Source organism: Sarcophilus harrisii, chromosome 6 (assembly GCF_902635505.1).
Source record: "Sarcophilus harrisii chromosome 6, mSarHar1.11, whole genome shotgun sequence".
NCBI lineage: Eukaryota > Metazoa > Chordata > Mammalia > Dasyuromorphia > Dasyuridae > Sarcophilus > Sarcophilus harrisii.
Window position 1 is genome coordinate 26,686,568 of NC_045431.1, and position 15,181 is coordinate 26,701,748.

General features: G+C 45.2%; 1 protein-coding gene across 8 annotated transcripts in view; it reads left to right on the forward strand.

Moving 5' to 3' along the window:
- TBC1D1 (TBC1 domain family member 1) overlaps positions 1 to 15,181 on the forward strand; it is a 224,040-nt gene that overhangs the window by 104,189 nt on the left and 104,670 nt on the right. For all 8 annotated transcript variants that reach the window (XM_031941268.1, XM_031941273.1, XM_031941274.1 and 5 more), the window contains 5 exons: positions 2,786 to 3,307; positions 6,069 to 6,158; positions 8,684 to 8,788; positions 9,057 to 9,189; positions 13,601 to 13,692. In XM_031941268.1, coding sequence (XP_031797128.1) covers positions 2,786 to 3,307; positions 6,069 to 6,158; positions 8,684 to 8,788; positions 9,057 to 9,189; positions 13,601 to 13,692 — 942 coding nt within the window. The remainder of the gene's footprint in view (positions 1 to 2,785; positions 3,308 to 6,068; positions 6,159 to 8,683; positions 8,789 to 9,056; positions 9,190 to 13,600; positions 13,693 to 15,181) is intronic.

Consider the following 15,181-nt stretch of genomic DNA (forward strand, 5'->3'; position numbering starts at 1 on the left):
AGATCTTTAAACCTCTTTCTCCCTTTTATGGCATAGAGCACCTTTCCTGGGTGCTTTGGAGTGGAACCAGATTGTCCTGTGCCAACAGTAATCTTGAGGCGTGCCATGTGCCGACCTGAAGGAAAAGCACCAGCTCTCAGTGCTGCTGCAAGAGGGGATGATTTTGTACCACGGCCACGCTGCCCTTCCCAGCCTGGGCCCGACAGTCCCAAGACTGGCATGCCCTCTGACCTTGGTGCCTTTGGTCATCTAGGAGTGGATTTTGAGGGTTGTTTTGATATGGGAGTCTCCCCTTCAGCAGAGAATTATTCCTCCTTCCACATGAAAGGAGTCACTTAGACACCACTATGTTTTGTGTTCCATTTTTATACTAATCCGTTCTGAAGGCATCATAAATTCAGCTCATGTGATTTTTTTTCTTTGTTGTGTGTATTCTTTTTTTATGTTTTTTGATGTACAAAAAGAGTTCTTTGCTTTTACCAAATTCAGACACATCAGGATTCTAAACAGTATTAGGAACAAATATTAGGAACCTGCAAGACAAGTAAAAACAGCTTGTAAAATGTGCTCTGGAAGAACCAGGTCAGTAACTAGAAAGAAAGATTCACATGACTTGCTGATAACATAATTTTCACTTTGCTGGAAAGTGGCAAAGTTCAGCAGATAAACAGGCAAATTCTTTCCTCCTCCTCCTCCTCCTCATTTCTCATTTCTTCATCGCTTCCTCCTCCTCCTTTCTTTTTCTTTCATTACTCCCTACCATACAGCGTTCATTAGATATAAAAATTTTGCGAGAATTTTAAAGAAATACAATGTGAGAGGCTGCTTTTTCCAAAGTCCAAGATGAGTCACTGCAAAGATAGAAATAAAATCTCATAGGACTGTCTTGTGGTCTAGACTGTCCAGAGTCCCTCCTATATGTAATATTTTATTGGCCTCCAGTGGGTGCATATTGCATAATACAAAGTACATCATACCATTAGAGAATATTTGTCACATTATTCCTAGAGCATACTAAAATTCTGATTTTTAAAAAATTTACATTTTTTAGGCTTAGTTTTCTTCAGAAAATATTTTTAAAAAAACATAGCTGAAAAGTATGTCGGAAACAGTTTTCTACAAAATTTTTAAAAAGTGGGAAGAATTCATAATAATTTTCATAACAGATAATTACCTACGACATTAATTCTTGGAAAAAAATAATTTATCATATCCTGGGTGCTCAGGAGATTGAGGTTTGAGACTGCAGTTTTTTTTTTTTCCTGTTAAAATAGCTCTTTAGTCTATAGATTGATTTTTGATATGACTGGAAAATTTTGACTCTTTCTATTTCATTTTCTTAACCAGATGACTTCTTGTACTTCTGGGGAAGAGTTTTTACATTGAAATGAACTACTTCTTTAGTATTTTAGTGAGGAAATCCTTTCCTTCAGTTTGAGTTCTTCTCATTGGTGTGAATTGAAACCCATCCACACTTTGTTATCCTGTGCAGGATTTGCTCTTGAGTTTCTTGGAGCACCTCTGTGGGAACTTTCTTCTTGGTCTTTTAATATTCCTTGGGGTACCAATGCAGGACTCGGTTTCCCATTCCTCTCTCTCTTTAGGAGACTGGCCCACCTTTTCTGATGGTATATTTCCCGAGTGACTTCTTATTATTGTAGACCAAGCCATTGTAAGCACTGCATGTCTCTCTCCATTTCCCTAATTTGTTTTTTTCTTAGTGGCAAGAAAAAAAAGGCACAATTATCCATTGGGTTTGCCTCTTACATAACAAGAGAGCCTTTCCTTGATAGACTTTAGTTGTTGCCTTATGCAACTTTCCTGTTTAGAGAGGTAGTAAATGAAAACCTAAATTATGCAGTGTTTTTCCCTGACTACAGTTTGGCAATCTATCATCTTAAGTTATTTCACAGATGGCGGAAGTATTTATTTCACTAATGTGATGTGTATTATTAATGCTCCCATTCATCTTATGTATTGCTGTATATTCATCTTTATTTGTCATCTTTTTGAAACATCTGATTGGAATTTCATGCTGAGAAGAGATGAACAGATGTAGACGTGACGGCCTCAGCGAAGCATATCCCCTTAAGGGCAAAGCAAATGGTGCCTGAGAAAATTGAATTTTGCTCCTTGTAAAGTTGCCCTTGGGGACTGTTTGTCAAAGTGACCACAGGTCTTTTGAGTAAGATCTCTTAGTTTCTGATTGTGATCTGGGTGGATAGGCTACTCCAGTATAAAGAAATAAAGAACAGAGCAGTAAAATCCAATACACTTCAGGAAAGAAAAGGACAGATAGTTTTGAACCAAATAAAAATTGTAAGATATTTTAATTTGGGACTCTTTGTGATGCAAGAAGAACAATATGAAGATTTTTCTGGGAAAATATACCATCAGTAATAGAATTCTTGTGTTCAAATAATGTAATGGTGAGCCAGAATGAACAGAATAATCTCACTGAGGTAAATATACTATTACCCTAACTCTGAGGATGACTTATTCGCCTCATAGGGTAAAGGAATTCGCAAATCCTGACACATACAATACTTATGTTTTATATGAAAAGAAGACTGTAACAAAAAAAAATAGAACCTTCTAAATCTCCTCCTTTTTTCTTCCTTCCTTCTTTCCTTCCTTTCCTTCTTCCCTCAACCTTAAAAAAAATATTTAAGGTTGAGCATTTGAGGAGAACACACTATTTCCTCCATGCATTCTCTTTACATTTGAGGTTCTACATAGTAAACGTGGTTAAATGTAAAATCTGAATTCCTTATTTTCCCCCCAGGTGCCTGAGATCATTAGCTCCATTAGACAAGCTGGGAAGATTGCTCGCCAGGAAGAATTTCACTCTCAATCCGAATTCGATGACACTTTCGCCAAAAAGTTTGAAGTGCTGTTCTGTGGACGAGTGACGGTGGCCCACAAAAAGGCCCCTCCGGCGCTCATCGATGAATGTATCGAGAAATTTAACCATGTCAGCTGCAGCAGAAAGGCAGAGCTGGACCTGCCATCCCAGAACTCTGCAGCTCCAAATACTCCCGGAGGGTTTTCCCTCACCGATAAGTTCCGCTCTGTCTTCCAACCAGGGGGCAATGTGGAACAGGAGCGAAAACCCATGAGGAAATCTTTGTCTCAACCCGGACTGCGTTCTTTGGCTTTCAGGAAGGAGTTTCAGGATGCGGGCCACAGAAGCAGTAGCTTTTTTGGTGGCTCTTTTGAGGAAAATGACATTCAGAGCCATCTCATAAGTGGGCACAATATCGTGCAGCCGACAGACATCGAAGAGAATCGGACTATGTTATTCACGGTAAAGCTATGTGGCGAATTCTACTCCTTTTATTACGAGAGTCAAAGTCAGTGGTCCAAAATGAAGGAAGTTTCTTAGTGAATTACTTCAGCAGTTATTGGATGTAAACATAGATGTTTTAGCCTAATCCCTTTCATTCTCAAGATAAAATATCCCTCTTTTATAAACCTTTAAAAACTTCCAGGTGAGAAATTTGAGACTAGTATTTCCCAAGGTTATGTATAATTTTTGTCTGGTATTCAAGGGAATATAAAATAACTCTCCTCTGCTCCTCTCCCTCTGCTCCTGTGGTTACAAAGACAACTTTATAAAGAGTCAAGAAAGAGACCAATCTCTTATTTTATATTTTATTCTCAAGAGATAAAATATCCCTCTTTTATAAACCTTTAAAAACTTCCAGGTAAGACATCTGAATCTATTTCCCAACGTTACGTATAATTTTTGTCTCATATTCATGGAATTATAAAATAACTCCCCCTCACCTTGTAGTTACAAAGACAACTTTACAAAAAGTCATGAGACCTCTTTATTTTAAAATAATGTAAAACATTTAATATCAAATGAAAAAAGTAACAAATTTTTATTCATATGCATTTTAGCAATCTTAGTAAATTACAGAAAACAGTATTCTCGGTTGGGAAATGTTAAATATAGGTCATTTTAGTTTTCCAGATGTGGCCAACCCTTGATGATGTGGAGTAACATTAGTCTAGGGATAATGTGAATAATTTAAATATTCCTCTAATTTCAAAAAACCTATTTTTGCATTAGATCTGTTTTATCCCTTTAACAATATTAGGGAATGATATTGAAAGAAATAAATAGAGAAAATGGCTGTTGGGACACGTTAGTGCTCGGATAGGCCCCAAAGTATTGGTTTTAAATGGAGTAAAAATGGTCTCTTAGTTTGAAACTACTGGGATTTGATAGCATAGTGAAAAATGACCTGATTTTGGAGTGACCTACCTTGAAACTCTACCTTTGACATTTGCTTTGTTCAAACTTTTGCTTAGTTCCTGCATCTGGGCATAAGAATTAGACCCAAGTTCGAATACGGCCTCCAATACTAACAGGACAAGTCACTTAATTTGTTTGCCTCAGTGCCTCAAATGTTAAATGGGGACATTAAAAGCACCTTGAAGGGTTGTGGGAGGATACAATGAGATGGTATTTGTAAAAAGAAAAAAAAGCAGCAGAATTCCTGGTACATACTTGTCAATAAATAAATAAGTGCTTATTCACTTCCCCATCTGTTCTCCCTGTAAAATGTTGATTAAATAACTTCTGAGTTCCCTTTTAAGTATAGAGATGTGCTCCTTGAAGTTGAAGCTTCTCGTGAATCTTGCAAAGCAAAAATAACTTGACTTTGAGTGGTTTTAGAACCTTTCCTTACTGAACCTGCACGCTGTGCTGTTGGGGTGTCCCCTAAGGAAGATGCTCTCTGAGGGGACAGCAAGCTGTGCAGCATTGTTTGGTGTCCTTATCTCATTGCTGATGGAATATCTTTCTCTGGAGCTGCCAAAAAAAGCAAAATTACTTGTAGATTTTACTAAAAAAAAAAAGTTAAAACATTCTGTGAACTAAAGGGGTAAGCTTAAATCATTTGGAAAGTCTGCTTGTACTGAACACCTTTGTGTTCACTCAAGAAACATTCATTGAGCACTTATTTGCTAGTAGAGAGGCAAAAATGAAACATTTTCTGACCTCAAGGTGCTTCTATTTTGGGGGAAGAAAGTGTGTATGCTTGTAAATACACAAAAAATATAATACTTGGTGGGGTGTGTATGTGTGTGTGTGTAAAATGTGATTTATGACATATATCACAAATGTAATGTCAATATAAAGGAATTTCAGGGTTAGTAGGAGAGAAGATCAGTAACTAAGAATCAGGAGATGCCTTCTTTACAAGGTAGACCTCTATGCAAGTGCACAGTTCTAACAGATGGAATCGACTTGAAACCTGGGCAGAGGAGTGGACATAGGAAAGGGAGTGGAGCAATTGGTTACTGTTCAGAGGGTATGGTGGATCCTTGATGCAGCCTGGAAAGGTGGGCTGGAGCCAGATGTGAGGGGCTTTAAATGCCAGAGAGAATAAGGAGTGTTGTGTAGAGAGACCCCTGCTGTCGAGCGCCTCTTCTCAGCAGAGAGGGCCTTAAAGCGTGTGCCAGCGTGGCTGAGTGAGGGCATTGGAAGGAGTTCAGGACTTAGTGATAACTGGGGGTGGCTCGGGGGCTGCAGACTCAGACACCATCTGACCCTGGGCCAGGAAGCGGCGAACCCGTGCACAGTAATGGGGGGCTGCGTTCCATGAGCTCACCAAGAGTCAGACGTACTGAGGGACTGAACAACATGGCAGCTGACAGTTATTAGGGGAGGAAATAGTGACAGTTTGAAATATTTAGAAATTTAAAAAACAGCTTCTCTCTCGTTTCTTTTCTTCCTTCTATCCTTCTCTCCCTTTTTTTCCTTTTTCTTTTTCTCTCTCCCTCCCCTTCTCTCTCCCTCTCTCTTTTTCCCCCCTTCCCTTCCCTTCCCTCCTCCCTCCCTCCCTCCCTCCCTCCCTTCCCTCCCTTCCTTCCTTCCTTCCTTCTCCTTCCTTCTCTTCCTTCCTCCTTCCCTTCCTTCCCTCCTTCCCTCCTTCCTTCTCCTTCCCTCCTTCCTTCCCTCTCCTCCCTCCCTCTCCTCCCTCCCTCTCCTCTCTCTCTTTTCCTCCCTCTCTCCTTCTCTCTTTCTTTTTCTCTGCCTCTCTTTTTATCTCTAGATTGGCCAGTCAGAAGTTTACCTCATCAGTCCTGACACCAAAAAAATTGCATTGGAGAAAAACTTTAAGGAGATATCCTTTTGCTCTCAGGTAAGTAGAAACCACTTTTATTTTTCTCTTCTCAGTGTTTCATATTGAAATTGTTTTTAATGTGATTCATACACAATTCTGAAAAAGGCTACTTCTGTGCCTATGAAATCTGTGGTCTACTACTTAATTTATGGTGGGAAATTGCCTGGTTGTCCTGACATTTATCAGGAGAGGTTAAAAGGATGGAGTTATTCATTTCTTGTTTTTTTTCCTCCCTCTTGGCTTCTTTGAAAAGGAATGTTCACTTGTAATTCTAAGTAATAATAGTATGCCTTAATTGCTGTTAATGAAGACAAAAACATTAAAGAAAATGAATTTCTTTGGGGAGGGGGAGTACTTTTAGGTTTTTTTTTTTTCATAATAACTTTTCCAGGATTGATCAGATCACATTTTGTGAACCTTCCTTTTTATTCATATTCCCCCATTATTGATTTTTTTTATACGTTTAATGTCTTTCTTATTTTCAATCTGCTCCTAATTGATAATTCACTTCCATGCTCATGATTACATAATTTCCTAGTTATGGGGGGTAGAAGAGGATGACAACCAAGTCCTGATAGTATTACTTATTTTTATCTCACTAATTCCCTTATAATTGTGTTTATGAGTGTGATTCTTTGTCTCCTTTTTTAACGACCTATACACCTAGCTCAAACAGATCTCACAGGTGAGAAACACTGAGAAATGTTTTGTCCTCTTTCATACATTGGGTTGGCTTCGGTGAGTCCCAGAGGTCCTAAGCTAGGAAATAAGATCATGGAATTTCAGAGCAGGAAGTAAATTTAGAGATCATGTCCAGAAGCTTCATTATACAAATGGAAGTTAAAAAGATTGTTCACTTACTTAGATTGGATGAAAAGGGTCAGGAATCTTGGGTGACTCCCAGGTTATGAATCCTGGTCTCTAGAAGGTTGGTGTTTTCCCTGAATAGAGACAGGGCAATCAGGAGACACTGACACATTGGGAAATCAACTGTTGTTCTTTTAAATAGCATATCCTTACCAAAAAAATATAGATCCCTTAAATGCAACAGTATTCTTTGAATTGACTAAAAATGGCATCTTTAGGACATGATATCATAAATAGGTGTCATTTTTATCAATAAATGAATTGTGATATATCATTCCCTCCCACCCCATGATCTCTATAATTTTTTCCTTCTCCTTTTACTGGACAGGTTAGGGGTGTGAAATTACCATTGTTAATTTTTAAGAGGGAATGGAAGAAAAAAAGAGACAGTTACATGATAACTATTTAATATTTAAAAGAAATAGCAAGTTGTGTGCAATAGATTTACAGTTTCACGTACAATCGTTTTTCTGTTCTGCTTTGTAATGGAAATGTTTATCTTTTATGTACAAGATGAAATAAATTTTAAAAAAGGGTGATGGAGGGCATGCCATTGAGGGCTTGAGGAACTGCTGTGGCTGGAGAAGCGTAATTTTGAATTAGGGAGGAGGAGCTTCAGGAGGGTCTTGCTAAATGTTTCACAATCAGTTCTCAGGCGGGGAGGGAGAAAGGAGGGAAATCTAACACATTAAATGACACACATTAAAATCCTCCATTATTGACAATTCCTTTCACGCTCTTATTAAATTTACACATAATAACAAAGCAAGCTCTGATTTGTGACATTTGCGGATTTCTTGGATATCAGTGTCTAATTATTGAACATTGAACCAAACCTCCCCAACTGCTTCAAGTTACACTGTACGGTCCATCCTGAGTTTCTGCCCTCCCTAAGACTGCTGCAGATTCTCGGCTACCCTTGGCTTCCCCCCATTCTCGCTCTGGGTCTCCTTGGGTCCATCTGAGTGCTCCCTCTGGCCCTTCCTCTCTGAGGCTGTCCCACAGAATGCTCCTCTGCGCCAAGTCGGCGCCCGTGAGATCAGCCAGCGAGGCCGGCTGCAGGCCTCCCCAAGGCCGGCCCCTCACCGAAGCTTCATTCATGCACAGAGATGCCGCGTGCATAAGGAGGGCTGGCCGGGGCTTTCCCACGAGACACTGCAGCCGGGGCCTTGGGCAGCCGGGGCCTTGGGCAGCCGGGGCCTTGGGCAGCCGGGGCCTTGGGCAGCCGGGGCCTTGGGCAGCCGGGGCCTTGGGCAGCCGGGCAAGGGGACATGCGGGCAGTTGCAGCCGGGGCCAGGGCCTCGAAGGCTGGCCGGGGCCATTGGCACGGGCAGGGACATCGGGAGTTTTCTCGGGAGGCCTCTGCAGCTGTGTCCTCCATGTGACGCATGTTTTGTCTCAGGCCGAGGTAGATGCTAGTCCTGTGTCCTCTGACAGGAGACCTTCCTGCCTCTGAGTCTTCCTTTGGTCTTGCCCTCCATGCGACTGGCCAGAGAGACCCTACGTTTCAGTTGCTCCCTTTGCCTGGCTCCGAGCCCCCGGGCCTTGGCGGTTGCCAGAGCCCCGTAACGGCGCACCAGAAAGGCGGCATCCACGCTAGTGAATGGTGTCTGTGCAAGGGGGCTCTTTTTGGATGTGATAAAGCGCGATCACTATTCTTTCTCTTTGTCTGAAAGGGAATTCGGCATGTGGATCACTTTGGATTTATCTGCAGAGAGTCTTCCGAAAACGGAGGCTTCCACTTTGTCTGCTACGTTTTCCAGTGTACGAACGAAGCCTTGGTAAGAGACCCCTGGCTCGGAGGCCTCGTCCCCGTTTAAGCGGAGCTCAGATCTGTCTTTGCCTTGGTCGCCGGGAGCGGCCCGTCTGCCTGAAGCTGCTCACGCCCCCTTCCCCGCCAGGGGCCCGTGCTCCGCTTTCTGGCTTCCCAGGCTGCCCCCGGGTGGGGGCTCCCACTAGTTTACTGGCTGACACCCAGACTCCCCGGCCCGACTCCCCTGGCGGAGAAGCGCGGGCTCCTCACAGGCCGCCGTCTCTGTGCTCCCTCAGGTCGATGAGATCATGATGACTCTGAAGCAGGCTTTCACCGTGGCCGCGGTGCAGCAGACGTCCCGGACGCCGGCGCAGCAGTGCGAGGGCTGCCCGCTGCAGGGCCTGCACAGGCTCTGTGAGAAGATCGAAGGTCAGCCAGAAGCGCCTCCCCCAAGGCTGGCGCGGGCCCCGGGCGCGGGAGGCGGGCTCGGGGGCTAGTCCTTGGGTTTTCCCTTCCACGGGTCTTGCTTTGTTTGTGGGCTCAGAGAAGCTTGGCTTGGAGCTGGGCTTGGAGAAGCAGGAAGAGCTGAGTTCACATCTTACCCCTGCTGCTTATTGGCTTGTGCCCCGGGCACATCCCTTAAACCTCTGTGAGGGACATGGCGAAGCCCACCAGTGTCCTTGCCAAGGAAGCTCGGCGGGACACCCAGACACAGCCCCGTGACAGCAGTGCCGCCCCCCAGCCCAGCCCAGGCACTTCTGGCTGAGATCAAGGGAGTGGGAAGAGGGCTTGGGTCAGGAGGTCGTTGGGCCTGCCCCGAGACTGCTCCCCATCCCCAGAGAGTCCCGGAGGGCCGCGTCTGTGCCGGGACCGTGGCAGTGACAGAATCACACGGCGTCCGCTCTGTTTGTGGCTGCTTCTAGAGCGGCCCCCTCCCCCCGAGCTCTAGGGAATGCTTGGACAGACACACACACAGACCCCCCCCACTGTGCCCGTTCTGTTTATCAGGGTTGTCTCTGGCGGTGGGCAGCATCTCCCGTCCTCATTCCTCTATATCCGGTTATTTGTCGTGCCCAGAAGTGTGCCCCCTTTCCTCGCTGACCGTCATGGAACGTTTTACGTCATCCCAGTCGACCCTTGCCCAGCTCCGGGAGGAAGGCACTAGGATTACTCAGATTCTAAAAGTGGGGAAACCGAGGCCGAGAGCTCCACGTGGCGCCTCTGGTGTCTCCGTTCACCCCGAGACTCTCCTGCAGGACCTTCCCTTGGGCCTTGGTGCTGCCTCTGGAGAGGAAGAACGGGGGAGAGTCCATGGCATAGATGCCGTAGCCCCCAACTCGGAGGCGTTGATCGCTTGGGGAGCCCCACTTTTCTCGTTAGGGACAGGTGGAGATTTAGGAGCTTGAAGCTTCCCTGAGACTTTGGGGACCTGCTTGTCCTGGGCCTGCAGCCCACAGAGTCCGTGCTGTCCCTCTCAGGGTCGAAGGAGCCTCTTTATCCCTTCTTCCTCCTCCCCCAATTCCCTCCCTCTGTGCCGTGCGTTCTATGTGCCTTCTTAGGCTCTACCTGTGACAAGATGCCTCGTCAGGGTTCCCATCCCTTTGGAGACTGGAAACATTGGTTTGCATTTGTGCCTGCTGGGAGCTCAATCGCCCCGGTTTTAGCCCTTCCCGAGAGTTAATCATTTTCAGGTTCTCGCCGAGCTTTCTCCTTTAGGTCGGTGCCCCCTTTCTCTTAAGAGCACTCTCTGATCCTTTTCTGCTTAAGTTGATTTAAAATGTCTTTTTCCCCTTTATTTTTGTTTCTCTTGGGACAGGTCTCTTTGGTAAATTCATTGTTTTATTAAGCTTCTCTGTCAATCCAGTGAGTCCTGAATCTCAGGCATTTTAAAAATGTCTTTGGGGTTTACTATTCCATCTTTCGGAGATTTCTTTGCTCTCTTAGTGAACAGACTGTTCTCAGCAAAGTGTCTTGAAATAGCTCCAGTTTTAGTTTTTACTGATGGGCCTGCAGAGGCCTTTTTTGAAGGCTTCTTTCTCTTCCTTGTATTGGAGCTTTTCTCCCTCACCTTTTTTGTTTTCTGTTTTTTGTTTTGCTTTTTTTTTTGGGGGGGGGGCACCTTTGCAGTTTCATTTGGTTCACTTAAAACCACTCACTCTGCCATCTTGCCAGCGCCTCCATTTAATTTACTTTAATTAAGTAAATCTTAATTAAAAGATTTATATTTATATATTTATTATATATTGTATATATTTATATGTTAAATATATATAAATATAAATCTTATACTTATATAAAATACTTTATATAAATCTTAGCCACCATTTAAAAACTGAATCTTAGGCAAGATTCAGGATGATCTCTTACAATCCCCACCTCTTCATCCCATTAGTTTTCATGCACATCCTTCCATAAATTCTGTGGATGGTCAGTCCTCTCACCACGATCTTGTTCTGTGAACTTTTCGTGTGTACCAGCAGCCCCCTGAGGGAGTCTGTTTGAGAAGTGACCCTCTCTGGACATGACTGGAAAGTGTTTTTTAAAATGCACGTTTTGTGGTGCAAGCAGACAGACCACAAAGAATCCTGTCTTCATTCTTGGAGGCCCTCTTAATAAAGTGGGTACCGATTGCTTTAGGAGACTGCTTCGTCAGCAGCCTTCTCTTGCAGAGTGTTCCAAGAAATTGTTCGGTAAAGCAGCTTATCATAAAGAGGACTGTTTTCTTCCCCATAGAAATAACTATAATTGCTCAGAGTTACAAAGTGTTTAAAGTTATAATTGATGGTTATATTCTCACCCAAGGACCGGTCACCAGCTAAACTATTGAGATGACCAGTCATGGGTCACCCATTTTACTCACTTAAATTACACTGAGTCCTGTGAAATTAGCCTGAGTGTCCTGTTCAGTCTCTCTGTGCTGTGGGCCTCCATCCTAGCAAGTGAATATATGTGCTGGCCATTAATTAACAACATTTGTGCCCGCTGTGGAATTTAAAAGAGCCAGATGATTGGGATGATTTTGTCTCTTAAAAAAAAAAATGTGGCTCAGGAAGCATTTCCAAGGTCAGATTCCCCTCTGTGAAGGAGACATTTGGAGACTTTCCATTGACCTTACAGCTGCGTTCCTAGCCGAGAGGATTACTATAAGAGACAGCTGCTGCAGCCCCAGAATATCTGAAGGGCCCACGCCGGCCTAGAGCGGCCGGGCATCCTCGGCATTCTGCTGGGCCCACCTCGCTCACCCCGTGGCAGTCTGCTGTCTTAGCTATGGCAGGGGGATGGAGCCGAAAGGCTGCTCCATCTTCTCTTAGTACCCTCAGCATTTGGCACAGTGCCCAGGACGTAGTGGGCACTTCAGTCTTTACTGACTGACTGTGTGGTCTAGGGCAAGACACCTAACATCTCTAGGGAATGGAGGGACTAGGCTGAGAGGCCCAAGGCCCTTCTAGCTTCAAATCTATAATTCTGTAATTTATTTTTTTTTCAATTTCATGTGAAAACAGTTCTTCACGTCTTTATATTTAAAAGATTTTAAGTTCCAAATTCTCTCCTTCCTTCCCCTGATCCCACTCGGTCCCACTATGGTAAGCAACATGATGTACGTTATAAATGTGTAATCACACCAAACAAATTTCCATATTCATTTTGAATGAAGATAAAATCTGCCCCCCCAAAAAAACCAAAACCATGGAAAAAATATCTCTCTGGATGGCACTTACCATGCTGAGTCCTTTGGAGTTACTTCGGATCATTGTGTTGCAGAGAATAGCCAAGTCGTTCACAGGTGGTCATCGCACAAAGCTGCTGTTCCTGTGTAGAGCGACCTCCTGGATCTGCTCACTTCACTTTGCATCTGTTCAGCTAAATCTTTCCAGACCTTTGTGGAGTCCTCCTGTGGTTATTTATAGAACAAAAATATTGCACAACAGTTGTACACCATAACTTGTTGAGCCATTCTCTGACTGATGGGCATCTGCTCAGTTTCCAGTTTCTTGCCCCTACACAAAGGGCCGCCACAAGCATTTTGGCCTATGTGGGGTCCCATTCCCTCCTTTGTGATCTCTCTAAGATACAGGCCCAGTAGAGACACTGCTGGGCCAAAGGTTATACACAGAATGGATGGATCAGTTCCTAATTCCTCCAACAATCCATTAGTAGCCCAGTTTTTCCACATCCCCTCCAGTGTTTTCCTTTTCCTTGTCATCTTAATCTGAGAAGAGTGAGACCGCAGTTCAGAGTCATGGAAGTGGGAAAATAGTGATTTTTGAAAAATTTACTAAAGCAGAATAGTCTGCCTTTCGACTGGGGCTGTTAGCTTTAAGCACTAATTCAGGGCCACGGGAAATTTTGTATCTCTTCCACCTTGCACTCTCAGAATCCGGCCACGCCAACCTCCACGTCATGGAGCGAGCGCCCTCGCCTTAGGGAAGCTCCCTCCCTTGTCTCCCTGGCTCCTTCTGCAGTCGCTGGTGCCCTCTTGTGCCAAATCTCCCCCTGGCGTTTCATAGTTTGTGTTTGGTCTGCACACAAACACCCCATGCACGGCCCCTGGCAGGGCGGCGCTCCTGTCCCTCGCCCGGGCCCTTCAGGCACACCCTTCTCCTCCGGGCTGCATGGGGGGTTCTCTCTGCTGAGATCCTGGAGCCTATTACCTTCCCTCCTGCAGGCCATGTTTGTGGAAGGGAGGACTAAGGCTGAGCTGAATGAGTTACTTGGAGTCCACATGTCTGTATGTATATGTGTGTGTGTTGTAGAGATAGCTACATACAAAGCCGATTGATTGTTTCCTAGTTCTGGCTCCTCCCTGGAGTTCACCTCTGCTTTTTTTCCTCCTTCCCAGGAATGTCTTCTTCCAAAACGAAGCTGGAGCTCCAGAAGCACCTCACAACACTAAGTAATCAAGAACAAGCAGCCATTTTTGAGGAGGTTCAGGTACTGTTGGGCTTTTCAAGTTTCTTTTCCCATCTCCATGCCCGCCTTGACCACAGAGGCAGAGGCCACCGATCCTCTCGGCCAGACCCATGGGACCTGGTGCATACCCGAGGGCCGGGTTGCCCGAGTGAGTGGCTTCCCTCTGGCCACTTCTTTGAAGAGCGCGCGCGCCCCTTGTAGCTGCGGTCGTGTCTGGCCCATTTTCTTCCAAGAGCTGGCAGCTGGCATGCCCACAGAGATAGACAAGGGGAGAAGGAGGCCCCCTCAGAGATGAGGGAGCTGAGGCTCAGGGGAGTCTGTGGGACTGGGCCTGACCTGCCAGCAGATTTCACACTGAGATTCTTGATGGTCCCTTGACAAATGGTTGGTTTCAGAACTTCCCTGAGCATCTCATCTTAGGGGATCCAGATGGTCCCAGAAAGAGCTTGTAACTGAGATCCAGCCTTTGCATGGCTTTTCCTGCTGCCATGTCAGCTGCTGTCCCCACGTCCCTTCTGAGAGGTAACATGGTGCGTGCAGGGCCCTAGAGGCCTCCCGCTGAGCGCGTGTGCCCTCGGAAGGCCTCCCCGGGACTAGGAGCTGTGGAGAAGGTGCCGGCCTTGAGTGATGGGAGGAGGAAAGCCCACCACTGGGGAGCCCCAACTCCAGTCTCCCTGTCTTGCTTCTGGAGGGCTGGCCCAGGCCAGGCAAGCTCTGTGGCTCTTTGGAGCAGAATTAAGTCTAGAAGGTCAAAATGCTCAGATTTAGCAAAGGAGGAATCATCGGGAAGGGGATCTGTGGTGCGCTGGTACCTGTGGCCTTTGGAATGGCAGAGAGGGTCGTGTGCCCCCTCTGAACAACCCCGGCTCAGTCTCTGACCCAGGCAAAGGCGTTTTAATGAGATGTAGGCTCTCGGGGCAGGCCAAGCTCCCTAAAGGAGTCGGCAGCCCAGCAAAGCAAGATGGGGAAATTCTGAGATTATGGGAGGCGTTGTGGGGGTCCTAGAGCCTCGGTGGGACTGTGCGTGCCGGCACCAGAAGGCCCCTGATTATGGTGATGCTATTGTAGCTAGCATAGGTTCACCTGAGGACGGCAAAGATGGGGAATTGCCCGGACGCCGTGTTGGGAGAAAGAGTTATTAAGGGTTGTGGGCCAGCGTCCTGCCCTGGATCCTACTGGGGCTACTCCTAGTGGCTGACTTCTGTGTGGTGTGTTGTGGTAACCCCCATGTGGTTACAGAATAGGCTGGCCCGCTCACTGTTCTGACGAGACCCGTGATTACTGATTACTGTGGAGCACTGGCCTGGGCTGGCTGAGGACCACAATCAAAATCCTGTCAACGGGAAATGACTATTTTTAAAAAATTAAATTTAAGCAAAATGGGATCGTTTTTCTGCCCCTTTAAAAAAAAAAAAAAAAGGGAAAGATATCAAGCGTTTTTGATCTTTTCCTGTTATGATTCTGGTACATGAGATATAAAATCTTATAAATGGTAGCAGAAAAGGCTATC